The sequence below is a fragment of the Orycteropus afer genome, unplaced genomic scaffold, assembly GCF_000298275.1.
Source record: "Orycteropus afer afer isolate SDZICR_OR568_19922 unplaced genomic scaffold, OryAfe1.0 scaffold00188, whole genome shotgun sequence".
NCBI classification, from domain to species: domain Eukaryota; kingdom Metazoa; phylum Chordata; class Mammalia; order Tubulidentata; family Orycteropodidae; genus Orycteropus; species Orycteropus afer.
The window spans coordinates 5,467,337-5,481,295 of record NW_006921775.1 but is presented as its reverse complement, the minus strand read 5'-3'; the positions used below and the strand labels follow the sequence as shown (position 1 = coordinate 5,481,295).

Here is a 13,959-nt window from a genome sequence, read left to right as displayed (position 1 = left end):
CAGCACTAGTAGCAAAGTTCAACAAGACAGAAAATAACAAATGCTGGCGAGGTTGTGGAGAGATTGGGACTCTCATACACTGCTGGTGGGACTGTGAAATGGTACAACCATTGTGGAAAGCAGTATGGCGATTCCTTCAAAAGTTGGAATTAGAAAGACCATTTGACCCAACCATTCCATTACTAGGTATATACCCTAAAGAAGTGAGAGCCATGAAAAGAACAAATATATGCACACCCATGTTCATCACAGCACTATTTACAATAGCCAAAACATGGAAACAACCTAGGGGTCCATCAACTGAGGAATGGATAACCAAACAATGGTACATACACACAATGGAATACTATGCAATGCTAAAGAATAATGTAGAATCTGCCGCATAACATGGATGAACTTGGAGGATATTATGCTGAGTGAAATAAGTCAATCACAAAAGGACAAATATTGTATTAGTCCTTTATTATAAAAGTTAAGGAAAGGTTTATCTATAGAAGGAAATTTTCTTTGTTGGTTACCAGGGGTGGGAGGGGAGGGGAGGGAACACTGTTAGATAGACAGAGATAATATGGATTTGGGTGAAGAGAAGGGCAATGTACCAAATGTGAGTGACCAATATGGCAGCACTGAGGATGAGAAAGACATAGAGAAGTACATAGGAGGTACAGACAACAAATATGAACCCTTTTGCACATACAGTACTGCGCTGTCAGTGAAGGCAAACATGGGTATGTGGGTGGACAGATGGGTGAACAGGCTGAACGATTAGGTATGTCTATGAAATGGGGAGTGTATCCAAGAACATATATAAGGTTGGCAGATAATGGTCCTATAAGTTTATGTGAATGATCAGAATTCCCAGGTGTATAGTAGAGCTGACAAGGGGCAAGGTTGTGGTCACTGCTTGTTCACAGCCAGATACCCAGAGGGACCAAGAAGTTGATCCTGCGGGCTTGGGTCCATAGTCGCAGAGGACATCAAGCTCAATTGGCATAACACACTATACAAAACACTGTTCCACCTCCTACTTTGGCGAGTAGAGACTGGGATCTTAAAAGCTAGCAAGCTGTCATCTAGATGCAACGATGGGTCTCTTCTCTTCCAGAGCAAAGAAGAATGAAGAAAACCAAAATTCATGGAAACAGTTAGTCCTAGCAACTGGTACACCATCCGATCCACAGCCTATACGACTATGAGACCAGAAGAACTAGATGGTGCCTGGCTACCACTGTCATCCACTTGGAAGGGGATCTATGTCGGAGATCCTTAATAGAGAGGGAGAACAATGTAGAACAAAACTCAAAATCATCTGGAGGAAGAAAAAAAGTAGGGGGGGGAAATCAGGTTTGCTGGTCCGATAGGGTCTGGTGGAACCACTGAGACTATGGCCCCTAACTGCCCTTCAGGTCTGGAATTGAACCCACATGGTGGTTTCCACCCAAACAAAAGACAGGCATATGAGTTGAACATTTACCTCAAGTAGATACTCTCCTTGGAGAGAACAATCATGGGATAAAGAAGGGCTGCTTATGCACAGTGAGACAGCTCATGGGGCAGGAGTTCATGGAGGGATGGACACAGGGAAGAGGTAACTATGGGGAGGAAGTGGGAGGGGAGCTGTTGCATTGTGGTAAACTGTGGTGAGTGTCATGAGATAAAGTATATGTGAACCACTGTTGTTGTTGTTGTTGTTATTTGCCATCGAGTCGGCCCCGACTCATAGCGACCCCTCCTTGGGTTTCAATCGCCTTATATTACAATCTGAGACTTAAATATTTTCCTCAGTTCTTTGAGGCTGAGAAATGCTGAACGTGTTTTGTTCTGTTGTACAAAGGGTTACTATGAGTCAGAGCCTAGTCGACAGCACCTAACAACAATAGTTATCCTTGTGCAGAGTCACTACCAGCTACTAAGAATATGTAATAGTTTTATAAGTAAGAAATACATTGCTTTTTTAAAAAAGGTTATTTGATTTGCTTTACAATGATCTTGGCAAACTTCAAAAAAGAAGACTTTGTAGAAAATGTGGAAGCCAGATTACAGAGATTTTAAAAAGAAGTAAGTAGTAAGCAAAGAAAGCATACACACCATTTGTTAAGAAGTTCAACAGCAAAAGCAGACACACTGTTGCTGTTGTTGGGTGCTGTGGAGTCAGGTAGAGGAGAACTGCTCCATAGTGTTTTCTAGGCTATAATCTTTATGGGAGCAGATCACCAGGTCTTTCTCCCAGAGAGCTGCTGGGTGGGTTTGAACTGCCAACCTTTTGGTAAGCAGTCAAGTGCTTTAATCATTGGGGCACTATGGCTTCTTCGAGATACAGTATTACTATTGTTAGGTTCTACTGAGTCCATTCCAACTTACAGCATTAGATGGTAGGGAAGAAGACAAAGTCATATAAAGCTATATTCTGGGGGTTGTGGGAGACCTGACATATTTCAAATCAGAAAGGAGAAATGGAGAAGGCAAAATTCAGGACACTAAAAAAAGAAGAGGATAATATACATATATTATATACCTCTACCTATTATTAAAATAAAGAGATAGGGCCATGAGTATGACACATATGCAAGCCAGCTAGCTTTGTTCTAGTCCATCCCCACAGACCATACCCTACTCTCAAACAATTATTTAAGAAATACATTTATTATTCATCAGTACAATCAAGGAGACTAAAGCAAATTATTGCTTCTATCAGAAAAACTTCAAAAACACATTATTTGAGGGGGCCAAAAGCATATTTTTATATAGCAACATTCTTTCAATCATTCAAAAAATATTAATCAAATACTTAAAAAATGTAGGTTGCTCTTAAATCACAATTCCAGCCCTCATAACTATCATATTTAACTTGTTGTTGTTGTTGTTATGTGCCGTCAAGTCGGCCCCGACTCATAGCGACCCCTCCTTGGGTTTCCGAGGCAGTATCACTACGGAAGTAGGATTGCCCAACCTTCCTTCCGAGGAGTGGCTGATGGGTTTGAACCGCCAGCCTTCTGGTTAGCAGTCAAGTGCTTTAGCCACTATGCTACCAGAGCTCCTATCATATTTAACTAGCGAATTTAAATACTAGACAATGAGCTGATATAGAAACATCCTGAGTATCATGGAAGGGAACTGCCAGGTATTATGGACACCTGACATGGTGACTAGGTGATCAGCAAAGTCCTCCTTAAGGAAGTGTCACCTAAGCTATGTATGTAAGTTAAAAATCAAATTGACAAATACGAACTTTAGAGGAAAGGATAAGAAACAGTGAGCATATATTACTCTGTATCTTTCTGTATACTTAGAAAAAGAACGAATATAAACACCAAAGTTGTGATTGAAGATAATTATGAATAGTACATACCTATACGAAGGTCTCTTTGTAAAACATTCTTATCATAAACATAGAAAGACAAATACTGGAAAGTTCTTGGAATCTCAAAGTAAAATTCTTCACTGAAAAATGGGCTAAGAAGGGAAAGAGGAAAGCTCATTAAATTTAAATTCAATGTTATCATCAAATAAGATCACTTTCAGCAAAATCAATTAAATTACAGACTAAAATGCCATACAGAAAAGCTTCAAAGGGTCCCAAATAATTCTGAATGCTAAGTTTCCACTAAATTCTAGACAAACCAAGCTAAACTGTGAGAGAACCTTAACTTTCAGGATGAGTCTGAACTCAGTTTTTCCTAAGTTTTATGGACATAAGTCCCAGTAACTGCCTGCAAACATGGTCTCCCAAAAAAAGCCAGTTGCCATCATGTTGATTTCTACTCAGGGCGACCCCCACCCATGTGTGTCAGGGCAGAAGTGAGCTCCATAACGTTTTCAATGGCTGATATTTCAGAAGTATATCTTCATGATTTTCCACCAAGGCACCTCTGTGTGGATTCAAACCTTCAACCTTTCAATTAGCAGCCAACGCTTTAACAGTTTTCACCACCTGGACACTTATGGTGGACCTACATTAGAGTTGAGGACAGTGTCACTCATTAACATCATTGTCTTGGGAATATCTGACTCAGTATCAATCACAATAATACATAACACCTAAAACAGGTAATATTATACAAATTTGACTTTGCACATTTTCTTAAATCAACTTATTGAAGTACAAATTACATACCATAAAATTCAGTTTTTTATGATTAGTGCTCTTTGCATCCTGAGTAAGAAATCTTTGCCTACCCCAACGCTGTCAAAAATTTCTCCTATTAAACAGCTTATTTTTACAAGTTCATTTTTAAAATCCTAGTCTGATCCCATTTAAACTCTTCTAGGAATACATGTATCTCTGAAATCCTAGTGAATATCTTTGTCAAGAGTACTTCTTCCCTACGACTGTTTAAGAACATAAAGATTCTTTTAATGTCACCATGAAATGCAATATGTTACGGATGTCACAACCAAGAGAGAAGCTGAAATGCAAAGCAAAATATCCTTAAAGAAATCATTTCTGTCCTTATCCAGAAAACAGGTGACTCAGCTTTTTAGTCATTATTATAATGCTTGATCAACTTTCATCAATGTAATTTCTCATTTCTAATGTAATCAGAGTGAACGTTTTAAAATTGGCCTGTCAAAGTAATTAGTCTTCTAATTAGTTTCAACATAGAAATTGATGCAAAAACAACTATTAGACAAAGACATGGCATATGTAGGTATTTTTTCCTTTGCATCAATTTATAAGCAATTATAAAATGGGAAATTCCTTTATATATCCACTTTCAAATATTATTTTAAAAACATATTCTAAAGCCAACAAAAACATGAGAATTAAGTTATCTGCATCACTGTAAATCTCAACAATCTAATCCCTACATCTGAGTATCTACATCTTTATTTTATAAATGAATAAGTTAATCTATAAATGGAAAGAAAACTTTCAAACAGCATAAGGAGTCATGACTATTACAGTTTTTAAAACAACATCACTGACCTATGATCACACATATGACTCCTAAGGAGATTCCTGGTACAAAGAAGTGAAATTTGAGCCATGTGGCTTTTACTCAGTTTGTTTATATGCCATCTCAAATTGCTAACAGGATCTGAAATAGATACTTATGAGCTGTATATTCTATACCTGAATCCTATTCACGTTATAAACACTCTATATTTAGACTACATATAAAAAGTATAATATTCAGAATCCAAAAATGACCAAAACAGTATACATCGACATCCAGCTTAACAATTTATCATAATATCCTAAGGGTAGGAAACACTATAACGAAAGACAGGTGAGCAAAGATTTCTACTACAGATTCCTTCCCTCTATTCCAGAAGGACAATTGCTAGGCACACCCAAAATCGAAGCAGCTAGTCTAGCCATACTACAATTAACTAAGGTAACTACTGCTAGTCTTAAAAATATCTCCCAACTTGCTAAGCATATAGAAAAATAATTTAAGATGTATTTTAAAAAAAACTGGTGTCATCATTTCCCCCAACATAAACCTCTGAAAGGGGTTTAAAAAAGAAATGGTTAATTTTAGTTTCTCATTTACAAGACTAGTTATCAGAAACTACCACAAGAATTCAACTTACAGTTACTAGTTTGGTATATCACTGATTATCGTACAATATGGAATTATGTATGTTAACTAACAAATTGAGATTTAAATAGTTTCCAGTATCAATCTGTCTTGCTTCCAAATTCATTCAAATTATCCAACCTTTTGGCACCTTACCTTCATTACTAATAATATAAATAACACCAGAATTCTAACACTAGGGAGAAAGGTGATTTATGATTAAGGATTAGAAGTGTATTGAACTCTTTGGGTTATTAACGTATTTTAAGGTTTATACGATGCCTTTTCTATGGAGAACTCAATAGACATACAAAATTACAAAAATTAGAAGTGAAGTCATAAAGGGAAATTTCAGAGGAAAAAAAAAAGTATAAAGAAAAAGATAAAAAGAACATCAAAAAACGGACTTCAATAGCCTGAAATACAATTCACTTAAGTCATGGCACTCATTATTTCATTCCCCATATGCTTACTCCAACAACTTCCCACCTTGCTTTGATTCTTTATCTCTGAATAAAACTGCATCCTTCTAGCACAACCATGTACCAGAATTAAGTCCACAGATCCTGTTAGAAGGCTACAGTAGCACATTCAAATCAGAATTTACTACCATACTCTCCAAGTGCTATTATACTTTTAAAAGATGAGAAATTGACCTAAGAGTTCATTCCCTGATAATGCATTACTAAGCCAAGTGACTTGTATAAACTTTACGAGTAATTTATTCTTTAGCAAAGCAGCAAAAATATACTTCAAGAAGAGTTCAAGTGAATGGGCAAAATTTCGACTAGAGAACAGATTCAGGTATATGATAGGTGTTTTAAAAAACATTTAATTAAGAGTGTCATGGGAAAGATGGGTTAAATCTGTTCTCCAGTAATCCAACAGTTAGAAATGGAAACATGAGGAAGATATATTTTGAGGCAATGAAAAGCCACATGAAAGCAAGCCTTGCATCCATCTTGTTCTCATGGCTTAAGAATAAATAGCACCTAGCACATTCTTGGCACACGGTAGATTCTCATTTTAATAAACATTAATTAGTTGAATGTAGGAACATTCTAAGAGTCAAAATAGTTCAAGGCCCAAGTAGGCTGCTTAGGAAGGAGTGAACTCTTTGGTCACTGGACACTATTAAGCAAATGCCACATAACTACTCATCAAAGATATTGTCAGATGAAACCAAGCATAACATGGTTAGGCCAGCTCAATGAACATTAAGGCTCCTTCTAAGAGTCTGTTATTCTAAAAATAAATTCAGAATGTAAGAGGAAAGTAAAAGTTTCAGGTGAAGAAAGTCTTGATTACTACAATTTTTTCGAAAATTCATAAAATGTATCAATCACTATACGTCTTATGAAGACATAAGATAATTTACCACTTTTTCTACCAACCTTAAAGATTTTTCAACAACTTGGGTACGATAAACTTCTTCCTGGTCCAAATTTATGGTGCAGAAACAATCTCTCATTTTGTTGGGTCCAAGATATGGCAATAAATTTTTTGCTTCACCTGTTGGCACAAAAATTGAAACTGGTGTTAAACATCACCAAGTACTTCATGTTAAGCCTTTTACAGGATGAATTTAATCCAAATGAATATATGAAGTGTGGGACAGGGGTGGAGGGGAGTGATTAGAGAAAGATCATCAACTTAGTCTAAAAGAGGGTGAAAAGACTGAAGGAAGGAGGGTCATCATGGCATATTAGATCGCCATACACGTATACCTATGAAAGGGCAATCCCCTCCCTTGTGTTCTCCATCTCATCCTACCAGTGCCACCTCAAGAACTTTGCTGTTGTTGGGTGCCATAGTTGATTTTGATCCATAGTGACCCCATGGAGAACTGTACCATAGGGTTTCCTGGGCTATGAGTCCAATCTTTTTGGAGGTAGATTGCCAGGTCTTTCTCCCACAGAGCTGCTGGGTGGGTCTGAACTGCTAACCATTCGCTTAGCAGCTGAGTACTTAACCATTGAGACACCAGGGTTCCTTACAAGAACTTTACTCCTACTATTAATTCTTCTTTTCTCTTTAGGGATCGTTCCTATCAGCACATAAACCATCTTCAGTATTTTACAATTTTAAAAAGCAAACAAACAAACAAAACTCTCCCTTCACGCCATTTCCCACTTCTGGATATCACTCATTTCTAGACTTCCTTTCACAGCAAAATTTCTCCAAAAAATCATTCTCAGTCATTGTCTCTACTTTCTCAAGTTCCATTCACTCTTTGACCCTTTTCATGCTTCTGAGCTCACCATGCAACAGAAACCCCTTGGTCCAAGGTCACCAATGCCTTCTGTATTGCCAAATCCAATGATCATTTCTCTGTCCTCATGATATCTGACTTCACAGCATCATTTAACACAGTGAACATTAACACTCCTTCTTAAAATGCTCTCTTCTCTTAGCTACCACAAAATACCATTTCTGGTTTTCCTTCTAATTACTGGTCCTCTATTGACTTCTCCCTCCCCTTCCCTCTAAATGTTGCATGACAGAGAGATCAGTTCTAGACCACATTCTTGTTTCCTTACATAAAATCTGCAATGCATGACATCAATATGATGTCTCCCAGATCTACATCTGCAGGCCTGACCTCTCCCCCTAAGCACAAAATATGAATAATCAACTGCCTTCTTGGCTATCTATAGGCATCTAAATTTATCATCTGATCATAGATCAAAGATACATCATCTGATTTCCTCCCCTAAAACATGCTCTTCTCTCAGTATTCCTCTCTTCAGTAAATGATACCACCATCTTCCTTTCTTTCTCTCACTATCCTTTCACTCTAATGCATACCCCTAATCCCAACCTCCCATATCTAATTAATCAGAAAATTCAGCAGACTTCCAAAAATAAAGTTCAAATTCAACCTCTTCTACTCATCTTAACTGCTTACCACCCAAGGTCAAGCCACCACCATCTCTTCTTTGGATGACCATGACAATTTCCTACCTGGTACTTCTGCTTCCACTTTTGCCCCTCACAATCTAGTCTCTACACTGAAGAGCAATCTTTTGAACATATTATTCAAGGCACTCACTCCCCCACTCCAATACCATCCTAATTCATTTAGAATAAAATCCCATCTCCATATGGTAGTCTGCACAGGCCTACTTGACAGCATGTTGTCCACTTCTCTGACCTCTTCTCCTCCCACTCATCCCAGTATTCACCTTCCTTCCATTCATCACACATTCCAAGCTTGTTCAAGCTTATGATCTCTGCCTGGAATGCTTTACCCCTAGATCTTCACAAGACTGATCTTTATTATTTTTCAGGTCTTGGCTCTAATGTCACTTCCTCAGAGAAATCTCCCCTGACTATTCTATCTAAATTGATAATCCTGCTACCATATTCTATTTCTCTGTTTTCTTTTCTGGACAGCATTTATGACTATGTGAAACTCCGTTAATTTTTTCCTCAAGAGTTTATTTTCTGGTTCCTCCATTCTTGAAGCTTGAGAATTTGTTAATCCTCAAAATCTAAAATAGTAACTGTCACATAGCAGGCACTCAAGATGTATCTCTTGAATGAATGAATATAAAAGAGCCCAGAAAGTCTAGTTTTAAAGTTCTTGTGAAATACTCATGGGCCAAAAGGAAACAAGTGTGGGTACTGAAGTCAGAGGGCAGTATACTAAATTAGAAAATAAGATAGCTGGCATAAGGAGAAGAATACTGCCTAAGAATCATGGAACCAATTTCCTGTTCAACTTCTACCAATAAGCTAGAGGACTTCAGGCAAATCATTTAAGCATAGTTTTCTTAATGAAAGTTTGTACTAGATAAGCTCAGGTCTGTTTCTGCTTACCAGTTTTAAAACTAATGGTCATTTAAAACTACTGCATTTTAAAGTAGTCTATCAGAAACATAGGAAACATCTATAAACAAATAATTTTAAAAATTAAAATAAAAAAAACCAATGGAAAGGCATCAGTAAGATACTTGTTATTAAATATGCTCTGATAGATTAGCATCTAGTTCTGTTGTACAGGGTCACTATGAGTCAGAGGCAACTCGACAGACGACACCTAACAACAACAACAAACAACAGATTACAAAAAAAAAAGGTTACTACTTACAAAGAATAAACAAATTTATGTTCATCTCAAATCAGAATCTAAGAACCTGACCTTTTTAATGATCCCCAAATTGCCTAACATGAGCTGGTCCTTACCAGAACAACTAGTTTCCTACCAGGGAATACAATATGTATCTGAAGCTCTATCCATCCATTCTCCTCTTCTTCAAAAAAAAAAACCTAAGTGTCCCTCCTCTTATCCAAAGCTCATCCATCTATCTGTGTTTTCTCTACTCCATTTCCTTTCACTCCCTTCCACTAGTGTCCAGCAATTCTATTTTCTTTATTTTCAACCCCTCTTTTAAAGTTTTTCCTCTGCACAATATAGAGTTGATTTTTACCAAAAGTCTAACTTGGTCACAATATAGGGCCTGGACTGTAAAAGAAGGTAGAGTTATATCATAACAAACACGCTCACTGTCTAACGGTAGAATCTGAAACACTAGACCACTGCCCTGGAACTTGTTCTTGTTTCATTCACATAAATGCAGTTTGCAAAAACTGTGCTGTATGAATGTGCACATATCCCCCACTCTTTTTAAGAGGCAGACAATGAGGTCATTCTGTCTACAGAATCCAATGAATGTGCCACCATCAGGTATTTGCTTAGAATAAATAAAACTGTAGGTTCTGTGTAAAACATGGGAGCTCTGGTAGCATAGTATCTAAGGCACTTGATTGCTAACCAGAAGGCAGGCAGTTCAAACCCACCAGCGACCCCTCGGAAGGAAGGTTGGGCAATCTACTTCCGTAGTGATACTGCCTCGGAAACCCAAGGAGGGGTCGCTATAAGTTGGGTCCAACTTGATGGCACATAACAACAACGACAACATGTAAAACATAAAATGTACTTAATATGCACTATTACAGGTATCATAACCTATACCTTTTGAATGTCATCACTGACTAAAGTTCAAATCAATTACAATGAAAGTGAATTCATATTCAATCACCAAATATTTTAAGTCAGCTATCAGAACTTTAAATTATAACTCAAACCACCAAACCCACTGCCATCAAGTCGATTCCGACTCATAGTGATCCTTTAGGACAGAACAGAACTGCCCCACAGGGTTTCCATGGCTGTCAATCTTTACAAAAGCAGGCTGCTTCACCTTTTTCCTGTGGCTGGTGGGTTTAAACTGCCAGCCTTTTGGTTATAGCCCAATGCTTTAACCACTATGCCACCACAGCTCCTTTTCCAAACTGCAGTAGTAATTAATTGGCACTTTGTAAACAACATACTCAAAAGTTAACTAGCACATGGTTAGTGACATAACCAAAGTAAGGTAGAACCCAAAGCAGAAAGAGAATATTTAGAGATGTATTTACATCAAGCTACACAAAAAGACAAAAGTGAGCAAGATTCTAAGACTGCACTTGTCTCAGATGTGATATTTGCCTAAGACTTCATTATAGCTCTGGCTAATTCTGGTCTATAAATAAGCATGTGCACTGGGGGGAAAATCAAGTGTTCCTTGAAAGCTAAGCTTCTTGAAAACTTACCCTATAATTTCTGTCTCTTGTCTTTCCCCTTCTACTCACAGCAGCCTGAATCTGTAATTTGGTTTCTGATCCTACTCCTTGACTAGAAGCTTTAAGAAAACTAATAATCTTATCAGCTACCAAATCATATGATTACTTTTTAGGTCCTATCTTATTGATCTTTCCTCAATGTAGGTAACTCATTCTAATGTTTTTTTCTTTTATCTTCTCTTTCAGGCTTTTCATAACTAAAACCAAAAACCAAACTTGCTGCCACTGAGTCAATTCCAACTCATAGTGACACTATAGGGCAGAGGAGCTTATGCCCTCACAGGATTTCCAAAGCTGTAATCTTTTAGGAGCAGACTGCCAGATTTTCCTCCCTTTTATCACTAAGTTTCACCTTAAATGTGAGGAAACTTTTGGAATCCACACACTAATAAATTTATCATATTGTGGAGTATCAATTTTAGATATTTATTAAAATGTGTTACTATAAAATTGTTGTGCTGTATATATAGTCAAGTCAGACACGACTCACAGCGACCCCTCCTTGGGCTTCTGAGGCAGTATCACTATGGAACTATGTTGCCCAACCTTCCTTCCGAGGAGTGGCTGCTGGGTTTGAACTGCCAGCCTTCTGGTTAGCAGTCAAGTGCCTTAGGCACTATGCTACCAGAGCTCCCTACTATAAAATAATAAAAATATATTTAAAATAAACAATTCTGTATGTTGGTATTATTTGCAATATTTTTCAAAGTATCTATTTGCCCATTTGATGATGGATAGACCACAGAGAATTAAGTTCTATCTGTGATAGATATGGTAGATACAACAACATCCATTTTAAACTCCTTTGAGGTACATCTTCCTGTATGGGAAAGAATAGGAAACTAAAAGCTATACTTCCCAGATTCTCTTGCAGTTAGAGGTACAGATTTAAGTTCCACTAATCAGATGCACAAGGTGTCCTAGTGGTGCAGTGGTTAAGTATTCTCTGCTAACTGAAAGGTAGAAAGTTCAAACTTATTAGCCACTATGTGAAAGGAAGATGCATCAGTCTGCTTCTGTAAAGATTTACAGCCTTGAAAACCCCATGGGGGCAGTTCTACTTTGTTTTATAGGGTCACTGTAGGTAAGAATCAACACAATGGCAATGGATTTGGGAGCTCTGGTAGCATAGTGGGTAAGGCACTTGACTGCTAACCAGAAGGCTGGTGGTTCAAACCCACCAGCCACTCCTCGGAAGGAAGGTTGAGCAATCCTACTTCCGTAGTGATACTGCCGCGGAAACCCAAGGAGGGGTTGCTATGAGTCAGGGCTGACTCGACGGCACATAACAACAACAACAATTTATCAGACACACTCACTAAAAATTTGGAAGACAGAAGAGAGGGGACATTGTGCTGAGGATGCTTCTACTAGCAAACACTGCCATGTCCAGGTTTTCTGCAGCAGCATTTGCAGAAATCCAAATATCCTGTTACAGGTTTTACAGACATCAAAAGGAAGGGCAAAGGCATCCACACTATCAGTACAGGTTGTGGCTGGCATGGCTTGGCTCTAGAGCCAGCAGTAGTGACAACAGCTTACTACAAGGCAGCCACTGGACAATGGTTGTTTCCTAATGGTAAAAAGATTACTGATCGTGGAAAAGGTGGCAAAGTTCTGAGACATGCAGCTAGCAAGTTGCAACTTCTTAATTCTATAGGCACCTTTCTGATCCTAAAAGAGATGGTAATTCTTTTGGTAGACAGCTGCAATGGCTTTTAAATGTTATTTCTCAAAGTTCATCTTAGAAATCTATCTTCAGTCTTTCCAACAATTCTATAAGCCATTAACAGCCTTAATCTCTTTCTGTTTAAAGTAGCCACATTTGATTCTGTAACCAAATCCTGACCAGTTCCTTCTCTTACCTTCTATTTCTAACAATTAAAAAATTCTATCTACATTACTGGTCATCAGAGTTTGGTAGATCTGTCAGCTAGATGTGGTTATGGATCAACTATGAGTTCAGAAATTATGAAGCAATTTCTTATTGAAAGCTTCTTAGATACTTTAATTGTTCCATCAGACAGTGAGTTGAATTGCATAACACACTCAAAAGGTTGAGAGGCTGAATGTTCCAACTTGGAAATGGAGACAAATGAATCTTAATTCTCTGTATAGTTGTATATACCGTTGGAAAACAGTTCATCACTGTTACATTTGGGTGCAATTTTTAAAATATACTCAGTAATATAATATCTTGTCTAGCACTCAACATTAAAACCATGTATATACTATTTTGGATAACTCTATCTTATCCTTAAATTTATAAATAATATTTTTATCCTAAATTAGTAACATTAAAGTATTTAAGACACTCAGTATGTTGCTGAGATATGACACTCATGTTAGCTGAAAAAAAAAATGGAAACTGTTGTTACTTACATTTGAAGAAAAGTTAGAAATGTTTTTAGCTCATTCCTCATTTCAAAAATTCTATGCAAGCCAAAGTACTGCACTATGCAAAGGCACATACTTGTCCTACAAAGGTAGATATATTGCCCTTACTACAAATAGTACAGATTTCATTGTATTTACCCCTGTCACTATTTCCTTCAAAAATAAATCAAGATCGTTGTTGTTGTTGTTAAGTGCCGTCGAGTCGTTTCCGACTCATAGCGACCCAATGCACAGCAGAACGAAACACCGCCCGATCCCACGCCAGCCCCACAATCCCTGCTATACTTGATCCCATCATCGCAGCCACCGTGTCAATCCATCTCGTTGAAGGCCTCCACCTCTTTCGTCGACCCTCCACCCTACCAAGCATGACATCCTTCTCCAGGGAATGGTCCCTCCTTACAACATG

General features: G+C 37.7%; 1 protein-coding gene across 1 annotated transcript in view; it reads right to left on the bottom strand.

Annotated features, from left to right (window-relative positions):
- Positions 1-13,959, bottom strand: part of RASA2 (RAS p21 protein activator 2) — a 196,257-nt gene that overhangs the window by 160,433 nt on the left and 21,865 nt on the right. The window contains exons 2-3 of the mRNA XM_007947529.2: positions 6,920-7,037; positions 3,350-3,453 (exon numbers count right to left, since the gene is read on the bottom strand). Of these exons, the coding sequence (XP_007945720.1) occupies positions 3,350-3,453; positions 6,920-6,996 (181 nt within the window). The 5' untranslated portion in view covers positions 6,997-7,037. The remainder of the gene's footprint in view (positions 1-3,349; positions 3,454-6,919; positions 7,038-13,959) is intronic.